This window comes from Esox lucius, chromosome 9 (assembly GCF_011004845.1).
Source record: "Esox lucius isolate fEsoLuc1 chromosome 9, fEsoLuc1.pri, whole genome shotgun sequence".
Taxonomy (NCBI): Eukaryota; Metazoa; Chordata; class Actinopteri; order Esociformes; family Esocidae; genus Esox; species Esox lucius.
The window spans coordinates 20,179,975-20,206,844 of NC_047577.1; the positions used below are offsets into that span (position 1 = coordinate 20,179,975).

The following is a 26,870-nucleotide window of genomic DNA, read 5'->3' on the forward strand; positions in this document are numbered from 1 at the left end:
TTAAATAAATGACATGGGCTCATCCCAGACTTGGCCTCTGAAGGTATGTCAGTGGTTTCCAATCAAACAAATGTAATACAATAAAAAACGTAAAGAAATACAAAACATTAAAAAAAAAAATACTATAACAAAGGTATAGATGTACATGTCTTGGAGACCTACATCATCGTACAGTGGCCTTTAACACGTGAACGTTATAGCAAAGATAGCTGTAATTGGGAACCAATGAATGAAGTCAGAAAAACCGTTATGTAAGCCTAGGTAAAACAGCAAAGAATACAAAGACAATCCGGGCTGCGTAGCACAGCATCCCTTTGACGGAGTTTCACACTGTTTATAGAACCCGAGACAGAATACAAGAGAGAGAACACTGATGCGCTTGATTTCACTCGTCGTTTCCTGCCCGCGTGGTTTGCTGCATGTTTCCGTGGCTGCAACAGAGTAGCGCGTCGTCGCTCTGAGAAACGAGGCGGAGAGTGACTGTCAAAGAGCTACAGCATTTGCTTGAATTTTCTAATTCTGAGGACATCACAATTAAACTATGTAAGCCTCGGTATTTGTAGGAAAACAAAATAAAGTGAGGAAGAGCCTATTGCTTATTAGCCTACGCAAGGACGGATCAGACCCTCGTTTTTATAGATAGAAGCTCGCTAGTTTTTTGTTTGTTTTGGTTTGAGAAAGCTGCAGTTATCAATTTTTTTTTATACCGCCCACTTTTAAAAGCGTATAATTGATTTGGTATTTCAAATCGAATGTATTTCGCTGAGGGTATATCGTAGTTAGGTGGCGTTTAATGCTTTTTTCAACCCTCATCCTGTCCTGACTAAAAAGGATAGGCTCGTTTTTAACACTGCTCGTGAGGAATTCCTACTTCAGATTCTTTTCGTTCTGTAGAGGCAGGACAACTCGCAGTGGCTATCTGTTGTCAAGGCAATCCACATGCATTGTCAAGTAAACCATTTTTATTAGCTCAAATTATAAAATATTTTTGTGGTCACAATAACTTGTTAGGTTACATTGTAAACAGAAGAGGCTTATCAAAGATGTTGCTGAAGGAGTACAGGATATGCATGCCGCTGACTGTTGAGGAGGTAAGTGTACTGTATAGTAATGTATGCGTTTTGTTGCGTTATTTTCCGCGATTTTGACTTAACTTTCTTGCCATAAGAGGAACTAGCTATGCGTAAGTGGGCGCGGGCTGGAATTGACATTTCAGAAACATTCACGTCGGCCTTCTTAGTGAGTTTTTCCTAGCCACTGAAATTCAACACTACTGTTGTTTGCTCCTTGGGGTTTAAGGCCGGGTGTTTTGTAAAAGCACCGTGACAACTGCTGATGTAAAAAGGGCTTTATAAATAAATGTGATTGATTGGTGTTCTGGCTTTGACTAGCTACAGTAGCATTTAACCTTTAAACTTTCCACCCATAGAGCTTATAGTCAGTTAGATAATAGCCTATTTGAAGACAAGCCTAAAAATCCGTTTGAAATCATTGATGCCATTTTATATCAGATGTATAAACTGGGTTTTTTAGCCCTTTGTTAAGTATGAGACCGCATACCACGGATATGGCACAAAAAGTACGTTTTACTCTTCTACTTGCTTTGGTAACCGGTTTATAATAGCAAAAGTGCACTTAATGGGTTTGTGGCATATTGACAATATACAATCACTAACGTCTGTATCCAGGCACTCTGAGATGCCATGTGCATAAGAACAGCCCTTAGCTGTGGTATATTGGCCGTACACCACACAGACCTGCCTTTTTGTATAAGTATACGTTTTTACAGGAGGCCACTAGGCTACTGTTCTCTCTCAAGGGTTTTGATATGCTGTACCACTTGATGGGGCTGTTGGAACGACCTCTTATGTAGCCTTCTAATGCATGTCTTTTAAATTAAAACCAATAATGATTGCAATATTGCACACTAGTTGTAAGCGCAAAATATTATGATAAGATACTGATATCATGCCCTTGGTTGCAAGTACAGTCTGAGGACTATTTACAGGCTAATGCAGGTTGACTTTATGCAAGAGCCATCCATGGTCTCACATTATTATGCTTTACCACTGGCACTGTCTGGTGCACAGTACTCATCTTCATGCAAAGACGTGAACACTTCATTCCAGCCTATCATCTTCTGCGCGCTTGCAAGGTGTTGTGCGAAAAGGGAATTGTTCTTCTCTGACCAGTCATGGGTGTCGATTTGCCCCCGTCTAACGCTTCTCCTGAATAACATATAAATAACGTAGGCCTAATGAAGTTCTGAGCCTGGGTGGATGTCATGCCCACGATGTCTGTGCAATATCAGCTGTGGCAATAACCCGTTGCGCTGTTGTCGCCATCGCAAGTGTCGATTGCAATTCAGTCTTCCTCTTGCCTTCTTCCATCTCCCCCCATCCATTTGAAATGCATGAGTGTTCATTGGTTTTCTTAGAATAAGCCTATTCCAGAAATTCAAATGTGTCTGTAGGCCTATTCATTGCCATTTTCACAGTCATGCCTTTTTAATTCAGCGCAACACAAGCCTCCGGCCTTCTCAGAATTACAACCAAATGGAACTCTGGCCTCCTATGAAGCACAAACCCTCCCCTAAACTCCATTTAAACATTTAATAACCAGCTGAAAACACTTGGTATCAGCCTCAGCCGGGTAATTAAAACAAAGGGACAAGAGTTCATAGAAGGTCAGTGTTCACTGAAGACCCAGTTTCTCTGTGCAGAGGCAAGTGCCACATTCAGCTTGGGCTCTATTGGGCACCATGTCAGTCACTCCAACACCTTGGTCAAGAGAGTGGGTTTCAGATGAAGACAGTGACTGAATGGTTTTTCACAGCTAGTCGGAACGTTTTAGGGTGTTCCCTTTTTAACTGCTCTGCAACTCAGTATTTATCATGCGTTTACACAAGCAGCCCAATTTCGATCCCGTTTTCATGCATTAGTTTATTGACCAGTCAGATCAGCTTAGAAAGTGCCCATAAATTCAAAATGTTTGATGGGATTGTTCAAAAGACCAATTAGCAGAAAAACGGCTCGAATTTTGCTGCCTATTTAAACTCCGCTAAAAGCTTGACTGACTTGCCAAACAGCTTTGGAATGTCTGACTAACTCATGTGTCTGAACGTGTCACTGAATGTGCTCACGAGAGGAAAGACTTATGTTTTTTTAATAGCCCATTAGGCTACAGAACAGCACGAGCCCTAGATCTAAGAAAGTTCTGTATTTCTGAAGTCTTGCTTTGAACCTTGACGTTATTTGTGCAGCTCAACAACCCTAGTTTTTGGTGAACTGTGATATTGAAGGAAGTTTCTAAAAGCATCCTCATAACATCAGCAGGTGAAGGTAACATTGAGAGAGCAAGGGTATGTCACATTGTAGACTAGGATGGTTGCCATGATCCATTGTCACTGAAATATTCAGTTCTCACATGGACATTACTTCTTTCTCCCCTTTTCTTTGAAAGACATACACATACTGTCAAACCACAATGTTCTGATCATGTTTTGGGATGATTTAGAGAAATCTTTAACATTTCAACAGGACGTTTCAACACTACATAGAGATAAGCAAAGCATTTAAAACTGAGTGTAAATTGAAATTTCTTAGGTGATAATTGGTTTAACACTGCACAGTTCAAACAGATGAACACTCAAAGTGTCAAAATTAGAACATTCAAAGTGTGTGCATTGGTTATCGCCAATTAATCTTTTGAATTCTGGTCTTTAAGCAATGGCTCATGGACCACTCCAAGTCACAGTAAGCAGGTGTATACTTTATAACAAAGTAATCAATTAATATGCACTGAGAACTTAGCGTAATCCCTTGTGTTAAAATACAATCAACATTGGTTATCAACACTAACACTAGGGTTCTTTAACACTGAATCAACTCTGAATAGTTTCTCATCCTCTCATTGGTTAGTTTTGTTTTCCCCCCTTCCTGTGTCCATGCCGATGAGCTGTCATGGGGGAGGGGGGTAGCTTATCAGGACTTTGCACATTGAGTTGTGACAACTTGGAAGTCTTCCATGTCTCTTATAATGTGACTGGCTGCACCATATAAGGGGGGGGGTGTATATGCCTTGGGAGGATGTGTCAGCCATTTCATGTATGTATGTATGTGTGTGTATGTGAGAATTCTGACTCATTGGGACATCTCTTTGTAATAGCTCCAGTGACTAAGTCGTCATCGTGCTGTCGTGCAGATGGTGATGCTGGAAATATGTAAATGTGTCATTGTGCAATGTTTTACAACTTGTTTCTACGAAAGCATGTAGGTGCATGTGTCAGTGCTGGGTGCAATTTAAATAAGACGAGCGGGATGATTGGTTTACTTGGCATGACAGGATGTTCGTTTCCCCATAAGTCCCCTCCCAGGGTTGTACCGAGGTGTGAATAGGCATCTAGCCTCGGAACGGCTGTAGTATCCCAGTACCCTCCAGACAACCTAACTACAATGCAGTATCTTCATTTGACCATCAGGTTGTTACAGGTACTTGCCTGATCAGCAGGAAATGCGGACTTGTAGTTTATTCAGGGATCAAGGCTTCCAATGGTTTTGATTTCCAAACAAACGTTTCCGATTTCACAAAAGATGCTGTGTATTTTTGTTTTCACGTAACCATACATCCCTGATTTCCGTGCACTTACATTTGCTGTAGCAAACTGCTTCAGGTTGAGATACGGCCTGTTTTCGTTAGGCATCCCAAAACAGACCTAGGGTCTGGGACCTCCTGTGTCGTTTCCCGTGGCGATTCATTCATCAGACACCATGCCTGTGTTCCAGTCTGTGGATAGAACTGTGTCGTTTCCCGTGGCGATTCATTCAACAGACACCATGCCTGTGTTCCAGTCTGTGGATGGAACTGTGTTGTTTCATTCATCAGCTACCATGCCTGTGTTCCAGTCTGTGGATGGAACTGTGTCGTTTCCCGTGGCGATTCATTCAACAGACACCATGCCTGTGTTCCAGTCTGTGGATGGAACTGTGTTGTTTCATTCATCAGCTACCATGCCTGTGTTCCAATCTATGGATGGAACTGTGTCGTTTCCCGTGGCGATTCATTCAACAGACACCATGCCTGTGTTCCAGTCTGTGGATGGAACTGTGATTCCTCTCAGAGGATGCAGGAAGACTTAAGAACTGCTGTATCTCTTATGTCTCCCCGCCCCTCTAGTTCCAACAGATCTGTTGAAAACGATGATATAACATGCCTGTGCATGGCATAACACTTGATTCATGTCATTATTTAAAGGGCACGCTCTTTATTTAACTCTTCTGGTGATAGGTAATCCCCCAAAGTGTTTTTTATGTATACATTTCATTTTGTTACAGGGAACAATGAAGAGAACATTAGCATGGCCTCTACAATGTCTGAGCATGTTATTAAACTCTAAATTAAATCTTATTATCAAAATCTTATTCTAGATAATGTGTCTGTATTTAATGTTTTACAGAATGATCTACTATGGAGTGTGTTTGCCCTAAATCCATGTTTTGAATGGATTCTTTCTAATAGTAAATAAATATGCGTTTATGGAAAAGTGGATATTTACAAAAGACATTCTGTGCATAGACTTCCAAAATTAGATAATGGTGTAGTTTGGGTTGGGGTGTTTAAGAGCTTTTTTAAACATGCTTAGACACGTTACTTCCCCCTGCTACAGTCAAGGTTAAATAAAAATAATGTATTGGAAATTAACTACAAAAATAATATATATCAAAACAGTTCACATGTAAAAAGGTGTAATTTTCCACTATGTCAATCTGACATCAGACATTTCTGGAATATTCCCATATGGTGTCTTTAGGAAATGTAATAGTATCAGCATATTTCACATTAAGCAGTGTTGACTTAAATCTTCAGGTGGAAAGATATAAACTGACATGGGAAACAGGATTCAGCATCACAGACATGCTTAGAAAAATGTGAGTTGCTTCCCCAATCTTACCATATGGGCTGGTGTTCTACTTCAGACCAGAACCCCATCCACAGCCATTCATACAAACACACCTTGGGACTTCATACTAGCCTGTTCCCTCTTCCGTGGGAAAAGTTTGAAAATAGCTGAGATGCCATTTTCTCTGTGCCATCAAAATAAAAATAAAATAGCTTCGCTGTGCTTGACATTTCTCTGCTTTCCAGCATTGGAATAACTGGAGGGATTATGGCACTGGTTTGACGTTAAAGCTTATAAGCCCCACTAATGCTAACGTTGTGGATGGTATTATTTGAGGGGAAAAAATCGAATCCAATTCCTCTTTCTGGATTTTGGACATAAGCTTTTATTTACAACCATCGGTGTACACTAAATGTGAGTTAAACCCTAAGGTGTAACAACTCTTAGTTTTTTTTCGTCCTTTATCCCCAAACCATCTAAATATTCCAGAGAAGGGGGATTTGAGGTAATTGAGTATATGTGATGAATCTAAATGTGAATGGCTGCTAGCCATAACAGGAAATATGCGTTTGTTAGAAGTGAATCATAGAAGCTTCATAAGTTTTTGTTGTGAGTAATGTTGAATGATGTGATATTTCCAACATAGTGAAGTAGAAAGCATGTCTGTATGGAAGTAACTGACCAAAGTTAATTATGACCTTGATGAAATTCTTCATTGACCCTTTGAAATTTTATTTTCATGCCTGTTACATAGGGGATTGCGCTCACACACGGAGACTAACTCTAAACCCTAATGCTGTAATTTGTGTGGATTTACAAAATGTCCTCATTCTTTGAATTTGCTTCTCTGGTCCTTACAAGTATGGTGATATGTGTACGAATACAGTAAAAACATACAGTTGCGATTCATCAGTCTTATAAGTTTTGTTGTGTGATCAACCGTATTCCATTCATGTCACTTATTCAGAACTATTTACGGTTCATTTATATGTGGGAATCCAACCCCAGGGATGCTCACAGGAATGACAGGGCCAAAAAATGAATTAATAGTAATTAAATGACTGTCCTAAAAACAAGTCATAAAATGTTATTGTTTAATGCTTTAATTCTTAACTAGGCCACATTCAAATCCCTTTGTTTTCAACACCGGTTTTAAATTCTTAACCTACTCAGTCCCAATCAGCCATTACTGAACTTCTACACATATTTAGACGTTCTCTTTTAGATTTGTCCTTCCATTTCTGTGCTCTTAGTTTTGGTTGCATGGTGGCAATGCTTTAGCCAGATTTGGTTGCATGGTGTTAGGGTATCACTGATTGGCTGTAGGGGTTAGGGTATCACTCTGATTGGCTGTAGGGGTTAGGGTATCACTGATTGGCTGTAGGGGTTAGGGTATCACTGATTGGCTGTAGGGGTTAGGGTATCACTCTGATTGGCTGTAGGGGTTAGGGTATCATTGATTGGCTGTTGGTAGAACAAACAATTTTTACAGAAAAGGGTTTAATCATAATGCTGTATATAAAAAAAAAACTGCAGAGTATAAACATGAATCCCTTCATCAATGGAATTCTTCTGTTTAAAAGCTGTTAACCTTCTCGACAGTACTGAATACAACACTGACTGACAAATTAAAAATTATATGTAAGCCAACCAAATGCCCCCCCGCCCCCCCCACAGGCCTGGGACAACATTCACGGTCGTCGTCGTCCCGTCCGCATCACTGTCCAACCCCATCCCCAATGTCGCTAGAACAGTGGTCCAGCACTAGCCATCAGAGCAAACTGAATTCCTATTTTCAACGTTTTGCCAAGGTATGCTGCCTTGATGAACATGGCCCTGGCTTAATTAAACAAACATTCCCTTGAAATGAGATGGGTGATTTCTGCTGTCTCGCGTTTGGCATGTCAAAATGCTCATCTCTGAAACCCATCTGTTGACTCCTTGGCGTTAATCAGCTGCTCTTTTATTAGTTGCCGGAATTGGGATTCAGCCCCACTCTTGGAAGCTGTTGGTTTTGCCTAATTACTTTTTTTTGCATACAGCCCTTCTTAGCTGGTCTGGCATGGGATATTACCCCAAGGACAGGCAAATACCCCTGTGCTACTCCTAATTAGCCAAAGCAGTTGCCGTGATGTGAAACAGGTTGGATATGTGTTGAAGCAGAGTTACAAAAAGTAAATTAAAATGAGTGTATTGTAGGCATGTTCAATATATTTATGTAGTTACCACATGGGACTTTGTCCAACGATGCCCATTGTGTATTTTAATGGCTGGAAAGTAGTTCCGTAGTCTCTGTATCAGTTGCGTCGCCATGTGTATACTTCCTCCCGCTCTGCAGCAAGTTCTCTAAAAACGTGTTTCAGTTGTTTTTTTTAAACTGCTCTTCAACCCGACGGCTTGCGATTGTTAAATTCCCCAGCCTGTTTCCATGACGCCTGGAGTTAATTTCACATCTCGCTGCGATGTTGCCGCTCCAGGGGGAGAAGAAAATAAATAGAAACAGACGTGAGAAAAGAGGGTGAGACAGAAATAGAGAAATATAATGCGAAAGAGAGACAGAAATAGAGAGACAAAGGGGTGTAGTAGATTTTTTTTGAAGATTAATGGGGGACAATATAAGCGGGTGGATTTGGGGTTCGTCCCCTATAAACTTTCAAAATGGGAAATAAATGTTCTGCATTTTAAAGTCCCGCTGCGCCGTCTCCATTCATAGATTCGTGTCTGGGTTATGGGGTCGTAGAATATTTCACCATTGAAATGCTACTAGGAATTTCTGGGAGTGATCTGTGGGATAGTGCACCGAAGTGCTGCGTTAATCACTCCACCACAGTGGATGGGCTTAATGTGAGGAAACTTCACATAACTTACCTAAACTAGCGGTATTAGCACAGAACTGGTCTGTAGTACTAATACCGCAACTTCCACAGCAACGCCACTCGAAACCTGCTGATTGAAAGGTCAACGTGGATTGCTTTTACCAGCAGTAACTCAGGATATTACACTCATCAATTCGCAGAGCACGTTTTGTCAGTTCTACGATAGGACACATAACACAAGATACAAATGAATTTGACGGTACAGGGCTTTTCAAGGTTTGCCACTACTCATGGCCTCTCTGAAGGTAGGAAGAAAAACATAGTATAACGTCCCTGCCACACTACAGCCATGGGCGTCTGGTATTTCAGTACATTAGGTAATGCTTCATTTAATTATTGCTACTATCCTGGGTGCGTTGCCTCCTCGCTCAGAAATTGAGATGGTCGGATTCTGGATAATGGCAGTTCATTCTAACTGAAAATGTGAAAGTAATGAGGATTGGTTTCTATAATGTCATATTGACACAATGTATCTAGTGTAGATGTGTAAAAGGAAATTTTTGTGTTGTGAGAATGATATAGGACCTTTATTCAAAGTGAATGTACTGTGCACAAAATGTAAAGTGTTATGTTCTGCTTTTCCAGTGAACTTGTAATATGTACGGTGTGTTATATATGTCACTGTGGGCTTTGTAAATGGAAATAATAATGTATCAGCCCACAGTGCCATCCCTTTCAAGGGTAGAGCATTCTAGAGAATGAAAATGATACCCTCCAAGTGATCCTCTCCCCACTTAGAGGCTACCGCATTACATTGAAAGTGATATCTTATATTGCTGATTACTTTACAGAAAAAACGACTTCAAAAAGACTTCCTTTAGATTCTTGCTGACAAGGCAAAATGAGAAAAGTAACATTTTGATCATTGTGAACATCTCAAGGTGTTCTCAAAATCCTACTCATGTAAGAACCTATTGACCTTACCTCTCAAAATATGAGTCTTTCTCACTGGTGCTTGGAGTGTTTTCGGGCATGGCTCATCTCAGAGTCAAGCGTTTCAGAGTGGGGCTGCAGGTTATGTTTCATCTTTTAGATTACAATGAAGAAGATTGCAGAGCAGGCGGTCCTGATTCACGATCCGCACCCCGGCTCTGTGTGATGTAGCCCTTGTTGGACATTGTCCATCAGTAGTTAATTATCCATATTCAATGTTGTTACGGGCCTGACATTTTCCATGGGTGGATTGGTGCAAGATACAGTTGCCATCTGTTGTATGTAACAATGGTGTGATTTCATCAAGATGCCATTCGTTTCTATTTGCTGCTCCAGCAGAAGTAACATCATGGCTTTCAATAGACCATTATCCACCGATGAGACCTCCTCTAATTTCCTCCAGTTGCGTCTGTGCGTGTGTGCGTGTGTGCGTGTGTGCGTGTGTGCGTGTGTGCGTGTGTGCGTGTGTGCGTGTGTGCGTGTGTGCGTGTGTGTGTGTGTGTGTGTGAGTGTGTGTGGCCTGTGGAAGGCTATTTCATAACGACACTGCAACATGAGATCATCACGCGTTGCTGACAGTCACTCTTTCTTCCTTGGAAGGGAGCCATTTCAATTAACTGGTGAATCAACACATGCAGTCGCGCACACACACACACACACACACTCACTACACTCAAGCGGGCCTAATGGCTATAACATAACAAGCTCTCACAAATACACATACTTGTCTACATTCTTGTGGTTTCCATACTCGGACCATTCATCGTACACACACGGTACAGGTGGTCTGTTCTTACCATTCTAGACGTCCTTTTCACACCTGCAGTCTATTGAGACGGACTTTCAGATGGAATCGTCATTATCCACCCAGTGGAAACACTGTATCGTTCTCCTTCACTGTGTAGGCACTCCGTACCGACAACACCAACCTCAGCCAATGCTTACTGCCTGGAGAGATCCTATTCGACCGGTGAACGTGTCTTTTAAATTCATAATTATATGGTTGACTGTGACTCCTCACTTTACCTTGATTAGCCTTTTATATCCTGGCGTATTAAAACAGGGTAAAACCATGGCCGATTTAGTCATCAGTGCACCGCACTGAATTCTAAATGCCTCTTTCCATTCTGAATTATTGAGAAGGGTCTTTAGGGGAGCCAGGACTGAACTAGTACACCAACTGGTATGCAAACCCAGGCCCGATCCACTGGTCGGGGGGTGGAAAATGAACTGGATTAGTGGACAGTGGACACTATGACCACGTCCTGATTAGGGGAAATGGTGCTTGGGGAAGCGGTGGGTCCCATATACCAGATTATGATCTGGGTGTCTGGAGGAAGGGTTAGATTTTGGCCCCAGTAGGTATCCATTGGCAGTTGCAATGTGCACACAGGATTTTAAATAACAATTATGGGCCCTTTGGGTTCATTTGGAGCTCCTGTTACTCCACTGTTGTTGCTTTCATCTCTGACTCTCTCCCTATTTGTCTTTCTCTGTCTCTCAATGGTCTGCCTGTCTCTCTCTGATCTTTGTTCTACCCGAGCTTCCTTATCCAGTCCCTATCCTGTTTTTCTTTCCTGTGTTGCTCCTAACACACAGTCGCCATCTGCATTACACCACGTGAGCTGTACCCCCCCGGACCTACTCACCCCCCCACCGCCACAGACCCACTATCCCCTCCCCACAGACCTACCCCCCCAGACCCACTCTCTCCCACAGGCCCACTTACCCACCCACAGACACACTCTCCTCTCTTCCACACCCACCTGACTGCCAGACCCTCTACCCCATACCCTCTGGCTAAACACTGAGTAAAGGACCTGGCAAAATCCTATTCACCCAGAGCCTCCTCGATACTCTTGTCATGGTGGGTGTACATGTGCTTGGTATCAGTCTTCCGGTTCGTTGACCCTTCCGTTGGGGTTGTTAAAGACCTCGCTGTCCCCTTGAATGACTCATGAATCCTTGTGCATGACAGCATTACACCGCTTTATTCTTCCTGTCGCTTGGTCAAGCTATCGTGTGCGACAGGCCTGGGACGGTGCTGCAGACGATGACTAAAACATTAAGAAGCGGTTGAACTCTCACTTAGCTTGGTCCTGTTCTGTTCACCTTTCTTTACCGCTCTGTGAAAATCACGGTCCACACAACAGCCGGTGGTTAGAAAGGGAAATGGGAGTGTGTTCCCCCTGGTCTAATAGGATTAGGAAGACGTGTTGTCATTTCTTTTAAGCTACGCTGGTAGCGGCAAAGAGCGAGAGAGACAGACTGAAACAAGATCCATAGGCTTCTGCATTTTAATATACACGGTTAAAAAAGAGCAAAAGCGAGCCATGGAAGGTTTGGGATCTAGGGTAACAGAGGGAGGTAGAAGGGAATGAAGAAAATACTTTTGAATGAGAGAGAGATGATTGAGCGAGTAAGTGCGACTAAAATCTGATATCTTGAGCCCCAGAGCTTGGAAGGAAGTGATATGTATTCACATCCACTCAGGTCCCGATATGAGCTCTAAAACCGACTCCTCTGTCTGGAGATGGGACTGGCCGAGGCCCTTACGCTAAGATATACCATAGGTTATTGATGACTTTTCAATGCTAGTAACCCATGGTGCCTTAGGGCTGATGCATTATTAAAAACTAACAAACTGCACCCTATTTCTGGATCACTTCTAATAGGGCCCGGTTTAACGTAGTGCGCTATATAGGGTTCTCTACATTTCCTGCTATCAAGCAGTAGTGCCCATGCTGTTTACCAGCCTGTAACCTATAGACCATGCTGCTATTATCTTACCTCCGCGTCAGGCCAGACGTTCACTGATGGTATGCTGCCAGTGGCCAGCCGATAGTCAAACAGAGGATATGAGTGTGGGCACACACACTCACAGCTAATCTCAAATGCTTCAAACCGTTATGCAGGCAATATGAGTTGGACAGCAACATTAGTTCATCCCACACCACAAACATGTTATAGATGGCTATACATCTATGTTGCCTGCATCTGCTATCATTATTGCTGTTACTAAGGCAACTATCCACAACGTACCATTCCCTGACTGGGTGGGATTACACTGGATCATTTGAGACTGTTTTCTGGGCTGTCAAATAATGAGACATGTAGTAGCCTTGTGTTCCCTGAAGCTCATGATTTCATGCAGAGGTTCACAAAAAATTGTTTTTATAGCCAAATCGCAAGCATCATTCTTTATTAACAGGAGCTACTATATTCCACAGATTCATGCGCTATTTCTGTAATGAGATAATCCATGTCCCGAGTGATTTTTTTTTTAAAAGATTTATTATAATGTTCAGTATCGCTACCAAGCTAGACAAGATAATTGAGTCTAATTCTGTGCAGCTAGGCGATGCAATTTGGACGGCACATGAAGAACGGGTTACTGGACACGCAGCAGAAAGTTTCACGATTCAAGTTGGACTTCCAAGCAGGTAAGGGGACAAAGAAGTAGTGTGTGATGCAGGGAGACTAGATGTATGAAGTTATAGGAAAACAAAGGAAAGGTGGTTTTATTTACTGTCATAATGATGTGTAGATCATTATGGCTTTATTACTGCGCAATCACAAGTAGGCCTTTAGATATGAACTAATGACAGTTTGTTTGGCAGTGACCTATTCTGTCAAAATGATGATTGACCAATAGGTATTTTATTATTAACCATCATTTTTCTGGTCCGCAAGCTGATTAGTACTAATGCATCAGTGGGAAATCAGAATATGTGCTGCCATCAATTCAGTTTTTAAGTGTGATCTGGTCCTTGAGCCAAAACATTTGCCACCACTGTCCTGGATCCCTAATTTATTTGACAACATTTTCTGGAAAAGTCCTTGCATTTTCAGGTATGTTCCTTTCAAGTGACTGGGGTACTTGTCCTGTTTCGTAGCTTTCTCTAAGGAAATGTAGAGGAGCTTAGTATCACTGCCTTCCCAAAAAGCTGTTTGTGTGTGTGTGTTCTTGTTTATCTACATCTACCTCGGTCCCTAATGTCTGTGGAAGCCCAGTACTAGATTTTAGTGTGATGTATTGCTGTCTTTCGTCACCCTCAGGCATAAGCTTAGGACAGATCTGAGAATTCTGAACAGCAAGTAGGCCATTATGGAAGTCTCAAGAACGGCTTGCATCCACGGCACCTCATATCTCGCCCCTCTTTCAATCACTATGTCAGCTTTTGTACTGATTCTAAAGCAGGGGTGTCCAAACTATTCCACAGAGGGCTGTGTGTCTGCAGGTTTTCGCTCTCTCCTTGTACTTGATTGACTGACTAATTAGGTTACTAAGGTGTGAACTGGGAACCAATTTCTAGGAAAAACCAAAGACACACGTCCCTCCGTGGAATGGTTTGGACACCCCTGCTCTAAAGCAATCGAGTAGGCGTTGAAGTCATGAGCTCGATGTCTTAGTTCCTAGACCAATTGAAAGGGTGGTGTCTACAAACTCCTCCTCTCCTAGAAGTGACCACTCCCATTTGTGCTTTTCACTTTTCTTTTACACTTTTTGCACTATTGTCGAAGCGCTGCCCTCGTGTTGACCACTTATTTTGTAGCAATTTGCACCTCAGCCGTTGTACATTGTTTTAGTTTGCCGCCACAAAGCTGCTCAGTTGTTAAACAACTGAGGACATTCGTGTTTTTGTTGTTGTTGGGGTGTTAGTTTGCTCCAGGGAGCAATATTTCCAGTGATCAGCTTTTAAATGACCTGATTCCTTCACCATTTGGTAGTGGGACCAAATTAAATTTGGACAAAATCTTCTGGAATTGTAAAAGTTTGTGTGTGTGTTTAGGGACATGATTAAAAATGACAATTTAGAAAACATGACATTGAACAAAAACATTTTTTTTTTTATTCTAAAAAACAAAAACAACAAAACACAGACTCCTTGAACTATGTATTTCGGGGATGAAAAAGTCAGAGGGTTTGCTCCAAATCAAAAGACGACATTACACAAACCCATGCACATTGGCCCTAGTCTTATCACAATGTCTGACCGCTTCATCCCACATTCCTGTAACACCCTGTGCCGATTTAGGGGTCAGGGGTCAAAACTGATCCCAGATAACCGCTTCTACTTGGCGGTACTGTATATATATGGCTACCGAAGTCCGGATTTAATAATGCAACTTGTGATTTTGGGGTTAATTTTCCCTTGAACTTATTTGTAGCTTTTGTGAACCATGGATTGTCATTTAGGACACGTTAAGGTCATGTCCTGGGGCGGTGCTGTCAGCCTCCTCAAACAGAGCTAGCCGACTTCAAGTCTTATTATAATTACTGTTTAGCCAGGGGTCAGTGTGATCTGTTAATCTTAGCCAATGGCAGAGAGGCACTGTGAGTGCAGAGGCACAAATCCATAATCCATGATAAATTGCCTGAATTAATGCAATAACAATGGCTGGAATGATAAGTTCATGACATTAATATGCACCAACCTTTGGGTGGGATTACCCTTTAAACAACTACTACTAATTGGTTCATTATCAATTCCATTACAAATAAATCCCTCATATCACCCCAAACTATTTTCTTATAAACTTAAATGATATAAGCAGAATGCCAAAGATAAGCGGTGAGTAATTCTCAGTCTATCTTCCCAGCTGTAGTTTGTGTGTGTGTGCGTGCGTGCTTGCGTGTGTGTGCGCCTGTTTTCGTGGTTGTAGATCCGTGTCCTCTCTAGCTGACTCAGCTCAATGCTGGTCTGATTGGAACTGTGATTTAGAGGATTAGGGAGTGAAAACGCCAGCTAAGATTTAGAGGGAGACCGAGTGACAGCGAGAGAGAGAGAAACCGAAGGAAGGACAGCGAGCGAACGCCAGAGAAAGCAGGGCGTATGTATTCATTCCAAAGATATCGAGGCAGTGATCCTCCCCTGTGTGAAGAGATGGTTGAGTAAGCCTTATCCCGGCTTGAACGTCCGACAGAGCAGCAGCTCTTCTGCTTGACCGATCTGAGCTGGCTTGAGCGAGTGTGTCCTGTGGGTTTACAGGATGTGCCATCAGAAGATGCACACCGTAGAATATGGCTGGCTTGTTGAGTACTGCGTCCCGTGTCCCTGATAAGTCAGGTCTGACCAGTTGAATCAAGGCTAGATGAATGCCATACATCAAAACCCAGACAGGTTCTATTGCACAACACTTGATCTGGCCTTTAATTGAGCTTTCCGTTGAACTTTTCTTTGAATTATTGAAGTAGGACGCCATGTTAGTATAATGTTTATGCAATGGCTTTTATAGAGCAAATTAGACCTTGAAAGAAGGAAAGGTTTGTGTAGTTGGTGGGCAGCTTTGAGTGGAATCATGACTGCTCATTAAAATGCACTTTGCATGTCGGTTTATTCAAAAGGACCCACACAGGCGCTCACACGGACAGGGCTGACGGGCCCAGACTGGTTACGTTTGATAACACTGGGACTAGACGTGCAAGTTTGACCTCTAACCTCTCCAGGGTCCTGCTCAACCTGGCTCATTCAACTCGTCACACATTCTTCTCAGTGCTTCAGTAGTTTGGACAGAAGTCCAACCTAATCCGTCCATTGTTCCCTATGCACTTGCTCAGAGTGCCCTCCATGGTGACATGTTGCTGAGGGAAGTCAGCGGGTGACTTCCACAAAGCGGCTAGGGCTTTAATAAACGCCTCGACTTCAGTTAGAGGCAAATTAGCATCAAATGCAAAGAAATCCCACCTATTGTTTTAAAACAAATAAACCTCATTAACAATTCAACAGTTCCTTTAGGAGATATTTCGTTTTGTGTGTGTGTGTCAGGTCTCAAAATCAGACGAACGACTGCGCGTGTCATATAGTTCGGTACGCCGATCCATGTGTTTGTGTGAAAGTGCACTCAGAAATATCCTAAAAACTACGGGACTCGAATAAGGCTAAAAAAATAAATGCAATTCCCCTTTGCTTGCGGAGGCCACAAATGTGAGGGCCCGGGGGGGGGAGTGAAGGAGGGGCCATCTGGGATTTAAAACAATGTCTCTGATTCAATACTAATGGCTTAAATCCCACTCCAGGGTTTAGTTAGTTATCACACACACACACACACACACACTGTAGTGCTTCCAAAAACAGTGCTTATCTTACATCTAGGTAGATGCAGTGACTGTAAATCTGTCAATGTGTAAATCAACTTCAAGCTAATTCCACTCATGGCCACGGCATCTGACATGGAGGAGGGGTGTCAGTCCAGGGTGCTGATTGCCATGCCGACGTAGTCTCCAGTCACACAGACTCCACACGGGCCTATACCTGAGGGGTTTCACAAGCAGAACTCCTCCAACCACATCAGGGCCTACTTTCCTGGAAACAGTGAGCGTCTTTGTCCGGGAAGAATATTAAAGTGCATTAAGTACATTGGGTGCGTGGGGCAAATTATGCGCCGTTTTGTTTTGTTTTGTTTTGTGTGTGTGTGTGTGTGTGTGTGTGTGTGTGTGTGTGTGTGTGTGTGTGTGTGTGTGTGTGTGTGTGTGTGTGTGTGTGTGTGTGTGTGTGTGTGTGTGTGTGTGTGTGTGTGTGTGTGTGTGTGTGTGTTAGGTCTAACTATACTCATGGGGACCAAATGTCCCCATGAGGCAAAAGTCAATTTCTGGCTTAGGGTTTAGGGTAAAACCTATAATTAATTTTAGAGTTAGAATTTGGGTTTCTTTAAGGTCCAGGCATTGTTGGTTAAGTTTAGGGTTAAGGTTAGGTTTTACATCTAGGTAAAGTTTAGGCATAAATGTTACTTTATTGAGGTTAGGTTAGGTTTAGGGTTAAGATTAGGGCAAGGGAGCATGCAATTTCTATTTTCTGGTCCCTATGAGGATAGCCATACAAACGTGTGTGTGTGTGTGTGCATGTGTGCATTTAGTAGGATTGTTTGGAAGTGCTTCCACTGGCCTCTGTTTCCAAGGGTATTCAGTTCACTATCGAGTTTTGACGGCCCTGGAGTGACAAACAACGGGCAGATACTGAGGCCCTCAATGTAATGTAAGAGGTTGTTTTATATTTGCTATTCAGCTGTAGAACAAAAAGAGCTCTTTAGACTCTCAACCCTTCTAGATTTGTAACCTTATTTCACTTGGCCGTAAGAAAACACACACACACAACGCTTACTGACCATAATCTGTGGTGTGCGGTTTGCTGAACAATAACGTAGGCGATCAAAATCAGACTACAAACATCCTCTGAGCCATGAGATAGACGGCAGAGCTTTATGACTCAAGTGAAGTCTTTCTTGAACACCTCTGTCAATCTCTATTTGGGCCATCTTGTTTAAAACAGCGTCTTGTTCCAGTTATTATCCGCTAAGTCATGCTTAAGCATTAGGACACAGTCTTGAGTATAGCCCCAGCGATAGCATCATGGCCAGTTCTAGGCACAAGTGGCATAAGCGATTGCTAATGGGGTCCCAACCGCCCGCTAGGGGGCCCATGTCTACAAGGGACTGCTTGGGGGGGGGGCCAAAATAGAATTTTGCTTAGGGCCCCCAAAAGTATAGAGCCAGCCCTGGACGTCATCATCAGTGACCAAGTTTTGAACTGCCAGGTGAACGGGAAGCCGGTTCAGTTTCACCGTGGGCAACTCCACCTGAATAACAATACGTTTCTTTCAAACACTGCCGTTTTGACACCATGCGATGACCTACCAAACGTTGATTATTCAGCACTAAATCTGAGTGTTCTCCGACCTCCGATGTTTATTTCTTACGAGGCGCACCCTCCTGGGAAATGCTAGAATTTACAGCCCTCGCTCGGCTGACTTTGAACGCACTGACCCTGCCCCAGTCCACTCGATTGTGGTCTGGCTCCCCCGTGGGTGAGCGTTGTCGTGACAGACCACGCCGCGCCACAGATGTCAGCTGGCCCCGCGATCCAACCTGCCTTCATCGTCTTGTGAAGCGGGTGTAGACAGCGGACACACACCCACACATGCATCCAAGCTGTAATTATCCAGGAAAGATCCAGGAAATGGGTGTGTGTGCATGTCTACCAGACATCAGTAAGTCTCCATGTTCTGCATTTCAGTATACAGATGTGCTCTACATTTTTCATACCCTGGCAGGAATTGTGACATTTTGGCATTGATTTTGAAAATATGAGTGATCATGCACTAAATATGACTGATCTCTATCCTTTTATTTAAGGATAATGATCTTATGAAACCATTTATTATCACAGTAGTTGTTTGGCTCCTTTCTAAATCATAATGATAACAGAAATCACCCAAATGGCCCTGATCAAAAGTTTCCCCTTGAATCTTTGGTCTTGTTACAGACACACAAGGTGATACACACAGAGGAAAATGATAATTAAAAGTTTCCCACCCCTGTGTTTTTATTTTATTTTTATTGCAATTAGTGTCTGTGTATAAATAGTCAATGAGTTTGTTAGCTCTCACATAGATGCACTGAACAGGCTAGATACTGAGCCATGGGGAGCAGAAAAGAACTGTCAAAAGTAACTTTATAAAGATGGAAAATGATATAAAAAGATATCCAAAGCCTTGCAAATGCCAGTCAGTACTGTTCAAACACTTATTAAGAAGTGGAAAATTCGTGGATCTCTTGATACCAAACCAAGGTCAGATAGACCAAGAAAGATTGCAGCTAAAGCTGCCAGAATTGTTTGGGATACAAAGAAAAACCTACGGGTAACCTCAGGACAAATACAGGCTGCTCTGGAAAAACACTGGTTGTTTCTAAGAGCACAATATGGCGATACTTGAACAGAAATGAGCTGCATGGTCGAGTTGCCAGAAAGAAGCCCTTACTGCACCAATGCCACAAAAAAGCCTGGTTACAATATGCCCGACAACACCTTGACACTCTTTATAGTATAATTCTTATCAGACCAGGTCTACGCATTCATCACATCGAGACACGTTTTATGTATGGCACACAATTCTCACTGCACTGAATATTAACTGAATAAATCCAAGTTTATATGAAACTACAAGTTAAACATTTGACCAATGTCAAATAGTTCATGGAAAAGATTACACAGTCAAATGGTAAACCAGTAATACGTAAAGCACGGACCTGAGAGGTTCATGCTAAGTAAATAAAATAGGATATCTGAAATGGGATGAAGATGAATAAAACAGACAGGGTGCTTTTAGTTACAGATTAAGTCATTGAAAGCAGGGGCAGGAACATGGGCCATATCCTGTGTCCTCGGCCGGTAGGAGGATGACACAATCATCCGATCCGCCATCAGTGAGGTTCCGGAGGCCACGTGCATTTACTTTGCTGTTTACTGTGGACGCATTCCAAATGGCACCCTGTCCCCTTTACAGTCAAGCACTCACTAAGAACTTGTTTAAAGCAGGGGACCAAGTGAGTGTGTGAAGCGTGTATTAACTAACCCAGTCAGCACTATGGAAAACATCCTCTGCTTATCCATGGCTTTTAGAAGATCTCTCCGTTTGTGAACATTTACTCCACCCTGTGCGCGTGTGCGCGCGGGTATGTGAGTGTGTATCCTGTCTTTGTTTATTTGTGGTTCCTTATTTGAACTCTTCCTTGACTTTGCCATCCCAGATTTATCAGCGCTGAAGTGCTTGTCTGTTCAGTTCTTTTTGTTTTGTGCTCCAGCCCCGCAAAGTGTTACTGTCAGAAGAGACCGTGGTGAGAGAGCGAGGGAGAAACCAATGCGGAGAGAAAAAGAAATGAGAAGAAAAGAGAGAGGGGCGAAGGTCGTGAAAGAGCATTATGAAACAAATAAATAAAAGCATTAAATGACTGCAGTTGTGCGCTTAAGTGAACTACCAGAACAGAAACCGAAATGAATACGCTCTGAATGACTAAAATGGAGATGGGTTGAGGGAGGGAGGGAGGGAGATGGGTTGAGGGAGGGAGAGTTAGATTACAGCATCCAATAGAGGGAGAGAGAGAGAGAGCGAGAGAGAGAGGCAACGGCCAACACAGAGGGAGAAAGAAAATCTGAAAGAAACTGAGAAGAGAAGAACAGAGCGAGAAGCCTACTGATTCAGGAAGACCTCTTGAGGGAGGGAAGGAGGGAGTGTGCTCAGAGCTGCTGTGACTTCCTGACCGCTGGGATCATTTGGAGCCGGGCTGTGCTCCCACTCTACTTCCCCGAGCCAGGAATGTTTAGCTGGGTAATTAATAAGAGCTGGCCCTCTCTCCAAACAGACTCTCCCCCACTTCCTTCCCCTCTGAATGTTGTGACGTCATCATACCCTCAAGCCCATCCAAAAAACACACACACGGAACGCACTTGCGCACGCTAGAAGACACGGACACATCAGTACACACATGACGTGCAGAAGCATGCTCAGATATACACACGTCTTGGACTAGCATTGACTGCTCAAAGGAAGTCTAAATGGAGGGAAGTGGAAATCCTCTCATGTTGACGTCACAGCAAAACGACAACTGACAGAGGCTTTTTGCTACTGACGGAAAGACCGGCCCTATTGAATGAATTAGTGGCCGGAGAATTGCTTGGCAACATCCAACTGGTTTCAGTGTAAAAGCCAGCTGTCGCTTGTGTCGTCTGTGCAGATGCTGTGGAAACTGTGCACATAGTGTGTGTGTGTGTGTGTGTGTCTGAGTGTGTTTGTCTCTGACGCGGTCCAGATGTGTGAACAGCACATTTGACTGTTTAAGTTTAAGATGTGGAATAAATGCTGAGAGCTGAGTCTGGTATTTCCAGCGAACACCACGTTCTCCCTCTGTTTGCTTTTCTTCAGACAGCTGTTAAAATAGTTCAAAAAGTGACGAGGAACCAGATGGGCGGGCGCAAAAGATCCAGGAAATGGGCGTGCGTGCGTGCGTGCGTGTATCTGTTGCTGTTTCCCAGTATTTCATGCAACATCCTCCAGTAGATTTAATCTTCCCTCTCTTATCCATCTCGCTTACCACTGGCAAGGCATAACTGGGCTGTATCCCGAATTGCACTCTATTACCTTTATAATGCCTGTCATTAACTTTGACCAGGGTCTATATGGGATGAACCTAAAGACAAAAACGGAAACAAATAACCAGATTAGCCACCAACTATACTAAGGTTAGCCTCTACCTGAATATCCCCGTCTGTATACCTATGCTCATACACTCCTTCAGGTTTGTGAGTCTTTTTAAAGGTTAGCAGGCTATTCTACAGACCTCATGGTGTGTGAAAGTCAGACCTGTAGTTTATAGAGTCGTGGCATTGACCTCAAGCACAAGGCGTGTATTGGCTGTCATGTGGCCTTATTTCAACTCTGGCCACAACAGAACCCCCTAACTGCAGCACTGGCTGGCCTCTGATGCAGTATTTGTTTGGTTTTATGGCGCATCATAAAGCGCTGAATCGTCTGCCAATCAGCTGCAGGGACGTGTGCCGACTGCTTCATGCGCCTGGATGTATAAAGTAGTCTGTCTCGCCCACTTTACCTCAGATTTTGGATGCTTAGTCATCAAGTTGTTATGCTGCACTGTTTACAATTGCTATTTTTAACCTGGTTTGTGGCCATTTTGATTACTCGTCTGCTGTACAACACTGATTCACCCCCAAGCTTACACTTACTTACTGGTTACAGTAACACTATCCAACCTTGTCTCAGTTACTGGCAGGTTCTCCTGCTTTCTCTTGCAGTTTTGTCGCCATTTAGTTTTTGCATGTTTTTTCTCTTTCCATAAACCCAAACAGGACTGAATTCCCCCAAAATCCTTAGAATGCACTAAATCCACAATATCCGGTGGTAAGACCTCATTGACAAACGCCATGGCAATTCTAAAATGCTGAAGAAAACCACAGAAACTGGAAATTGGTCCTCCTGTGTGCTCTGTCAGGTTGATCCATTGCTTCAGCCCATGCTGGTGATGTTACGGAGACTTGTGTTCGTGGGAGAACACGAAATGTCTAGAAGGGGATGCACACTGTGACGTGCGCGTGCGAATGTGTTGCATGTGAACGACTGACTTGAATTATAAACCTGAAGGGTCACCGCCCTCGAACATGTATGTGTGCCACGTCTCATCGCAACACCTTTCAACTATGACAGCCCCCCCCCCATCCCACCCCCCGCGTCCTCCTTCAGGACTCGCTCGTCCAATCTCTGATCCCTTCGGCCTTGGCGTCTCCGTATCTCTGCTCTGAAGGGGTTTCCGGAGGCGTTCCGTCTGGCCTCGCCGCGGCCATAGCCGTTAAACTGAGAACCTGTGGGATTGTATGTGGTGGGTCAACAAAGCAGGGTTGGAGATGGAACGGCGGTTGATTATGTGCTCCACGGTGACTGGCAGAGGGCTGGGGACTCTCCTCTACGGGGCTCTACGGGGCTCTACGGGGCTCTACGGGGCTCTACGGGGCTCTATGGGACTCTACGGGGCTCTACGGGGCTCTACGGGACTCTACGGGACTCTATGGGGCTCTACGTGGTTGTAGCTCAGAAACAGCCGGCTGGCTCAGGTGGAGGAGCGGTTACCACGCCGCTCGTCATTCGCAAGTAACTATGGTGTGTTCTGTCCTCTTTCCCTCTCTGGGTACCCCCCCCCCATATCCCTCTCTTATTCTCTCTCTCTGTCAACCCCCCTGGCTCTTCTTTCTCGTACTCCCCCTCAATCTCTTCTTTTCTCTCTCTTTCTCTCTCTCTCTGTATTTTCTTCCATACTGTTGAACACAGTAGCTTAAATAACACCGGGTTTTAAAGCACCAAGACGTTTTGTTTGGTTTTTTTGCCATTCACAAATGTTTGCAAAATCCAGCCCTTCAATACGCCATGCGCCACATGTAGACCAGGCAGCCCTGCTTTTCGGCAAAACACTGTGGTGGCTAGCTCTGGGCCGTCGATTTGGGTCAAGACACAGCAGGGTTCGTTGTTATTTCTGGTGCCCGCCAACAGGAGAGGGAAAGTGATGAGATGTCGCGTTGTTGTGCACGTCACTGGACGCACGAGTGGAGAGCCCAGTGTGCCTTCTGCCGCGGTGTGTTCGGCGAGAGCCTCCGTCCCACGGACAAAAGCACCTCGAATCAGTCATGTCAATGGACAGGAAATGAAGCAATCGAGCTTTTGTGGGTAACCGTTCGTTTGTTTCTCTCTGAGATTTCACCGTCTGTTTTGAGATAGATGCGACTCAAGTCGGGTTGTGACCCTGGGATGTAAAGAGCACATGTGAATGGGGTGTTGATTTTATCCGGCTCTTTCGCTCTGTCATTCTGTATCTTCCATTTCCTCTTATTTCTCTGTCTTTCAGGCTCATATGTTACCTCTGAAGGAGGCTGTGGAAGAACATTGGGTGGATGAGGGGAGAATGTAAGCCTTCTAGTCTGGGCTTTCTTTTATTACTCCCTTGTCTTTCATGATAATAGGTCTACACAGACAGCCACCATATTGCTTCCACCCATCAAATGAGATCAGGAAAGTTGAGGAAAGGAGCTGTAAAATGCCTTTTCAGAATAAATGTCCCAGTTCATTGTGCGTTCACACTGTAAGGCCAGTTCATCCAAGAGAAAACGCTAGCAAAATAATATATATATTATATATATATACATATATCTTTTTTTTTATTTTTACTCTGGATGGCTGAGGTAACGCTAACTCAATCCAACCCAAATGTTATTCCACGTGGGTATGCAAACACAACAATACACAAACTTGCACAGCGCCCAAATGGTAGCAGCATAAATTGTGACTAGGCTAATCACTTCGACCTCCCACGCGGTGCTAAATGCTCTTTAGGGGATCATGGCCGACCACAGCCCTGCAAAAATCAATGAGTCATAGTCCTTTTCGACAGAGGCAACAGATGTCCTGAGAGAAAACACACAGAAGAGAACACGCTGGTCGTTACAAATTGACGTCTATGGAAGGCCAAAGACATCCCTCCCTCCCACACATGTTACAACACACACACACTCTCTGGCCATTACAAATTCATCCCGTCTGACAGTCCAGTCCAACCACCATAGCTTCCTCTCCGCTCCGCCCGGCCCCCTACGGCCAGCTGTGATTAAAGCCGAGGTGGTGCATCGATTGTCTCAGGTGGAGGTGAAAAGCGTAGGGTCAGCGAAACCTCTCACCCAGCCTTTCCGGCTCTGCAGCTGGCCAGTTGCGGGTGGCCAACAGAAGGCATGTGACTGAAACTACATTTCACTGACTGCTGGCTCTGGTGAATTAGTGTTGCAGTGAGAAAAAAGTTTGACTTGACCTTCTAAGAAAAGAGAAGGCTCTTGTTCAGTCTGACATTTAAGCGAGAGATGTGTGATACAGCCAATATACCACAGCTACATGTTTTTCTTAGCCTCGACACAAAGCGTATTGCACAAAACCTTGTGTAGCCTTATTACTATTCTAAACTGGTTAACTGTACCATTAGAACAGTGAATAAACCTGCGATCCATTATCAAATCTGATGCAGCTTTCAGGTTGATCTGATGTGGAGCTTTGAGGGAGAGACCTAAAGACAGGGAGAGAAATGGAGGGAGAGAGAAATGGAGGGAGAGAGAAAATCGAGAGAGCACATGAGACATGTCACAAGGGAGTCCAGCTGCTTAAAATTCCAGGCATAGCCAAATTCACGGTCACTAATTTGCTGGCGGAGGGGTGTTTATCATGCTGCATGTTCCTATGTACGTCTGCAAGGACATCTGTAAGTGGCTGTGTGCACACATGCACACTGTATGGGGGGGGTGGGGGTGGGGTGGGGTGGGGTGGGGCACCCGTTGAAAATATCCTGAACCTTTTAAATAAGGCTTGATTTGATTCCAGTGATTTGCGCTGTTTGGTGGTGAGCAATGCAAGGTAATGGGTCCCGGAATTAAGGACTATCGGACCTCTACTCTCATCTCTCTCCAGCACTGAATTGCTTGCATGATTTTCCCATCACTGTACTTCAAACGAGCGGTGGGTGTTAAAAGGCAACTTGGTACTTTGTCATTTCTATAGAAATGTCAATTTGCATGGTCTTTTACGAATTGTTGTCCTTTTGCTATGAGGCTCTTGTTTCTGCATCTCGTTCCATCTTTCCATCTCTTCAATTTTTTCTCTTGTTCCTTCTTTCTCCCTTTTTTTCTCTAGTTTTTTTTAATCTTTCAACCCCCTGGCTTTTGATGTGGGAGATGGATTGCTTTGCATGAACGAACCATATACCAGAGATGATTTTCATGTTGTCCATATGCACTAATTGGCAAATTAGTGTGAGGCTAATTTGAGAATCGGTGTTAAGTGTGCCTGTCAGAGAGAGGGATAGAATAAAAATGCCCCACACATTGAACTGAACCAACGAGCCATCCATGGAACCACCTCAAAGCACATCACAATCATCCATCTGAAGTCTCCTTCCGTCTGAGAAGCCCAAACTGGCAAATAAATCAAGAGAAAATACGAGTGACGACCGGATCTAGCCCATTTAAAAACAGACAGAGCGGTGCATCTTCCTCTCTAAATAGCCTGCCGCCCACCTGAACCCCGATTCTGATCGGGATTGGTAGTGATGTCTCCGACCCGATGAGGTCACTTTTAGACAAGGTGAGATCACTATATAAGAAACTGTTCTCAGGGCAGCTTATGATTTGAACAAGTTGGCTATGTGAATGTTCTTCCCCTTTAAGAGTGAATCCATGGGAACTAATCTAAACTCTGAATAGTTCCAAGAGTCCTTTTTAAGTCTGAGTCCAGCACATTGTGTATTCAGAGTGGGATTCCATTGTACTTAAAGTAGCACTTATTTGTCCCTCATACTGGAACTTTCTGGGCAAACCTTGACTAGCGGTAATCCTTCTGTCCCCATGACAACAGTTGCTATCAGTGACTGAATTCCAGATAATCAAATTGTGCTATTTTTTTGTTAGCTTCACACGTTTTGAAGAAGTTGAGCTTTGACAGTGTGAGAGATAAAAAAACAAGAAGTTGAATGTCATTTGTCATTCAAGAACAACATTTCTATTTCCGATAAGCCCGATTTCAGTTCTGTACAAATAGGCCTGTGCTAATGACAATTTATTTTTGAATGTTCTTTCCAAGGAAAGAATGTTCCATTGACGGGAAAGTTTATATATATGTGTGTATATATAATCCGTTTCTCATCTTCTGAGTTTGCATAACCAGATTGGAGGTGAACTTTTGCCATTTGACCCAGTGACCTTCATAAGACCTCACCTGTCTCAGGTTTTTATGGATTGTTTTTCCATTCTCTGCGAAGGGGAAACTCCTGACACTTCCTGGCATGTCCAT

At 43.5% G+C, this 26,870-nt stretch overlaps 1 protein-coding gene across 5 annotated transcripts in view; it reads left to right on the plus strand.

Moving 5' to 3' along the window:
- The first annotated feature begins 361 nt into the window (after window positions 1-361).
- The window catches only part of pitpnc1a (phosphatidylinositol transfer protein cytoplasmic 1a), a 74,996-nt gene continuing 48,487 nt past the window's right edge, over window positions 362-26,870 (plus strand). The window contains exons 1-2 of one of the 5 annotated variants that reach the window (XM_010889341.4): window positions 368-543; window positions 1,012-1,091. In XM_010889341.4, coding sequence (XP_010887643.2) covers window positions 1,044-1,091 — 48 coding nt within the window. In that variant the 5' untranslated portion in view covers window positions 368-543; window positions 1,012-1,043. Of the gene's footprint in view, window positions 1,092-9,075; window positions 9,093-23,078; window positions 23,154-26,870 lie in introns of those variants that run through there. The other 4 variants (XM_010889345.4, XM_010889340.3, XM_010889344.3 and 1 more) reach the window with 4 other exon arrangements.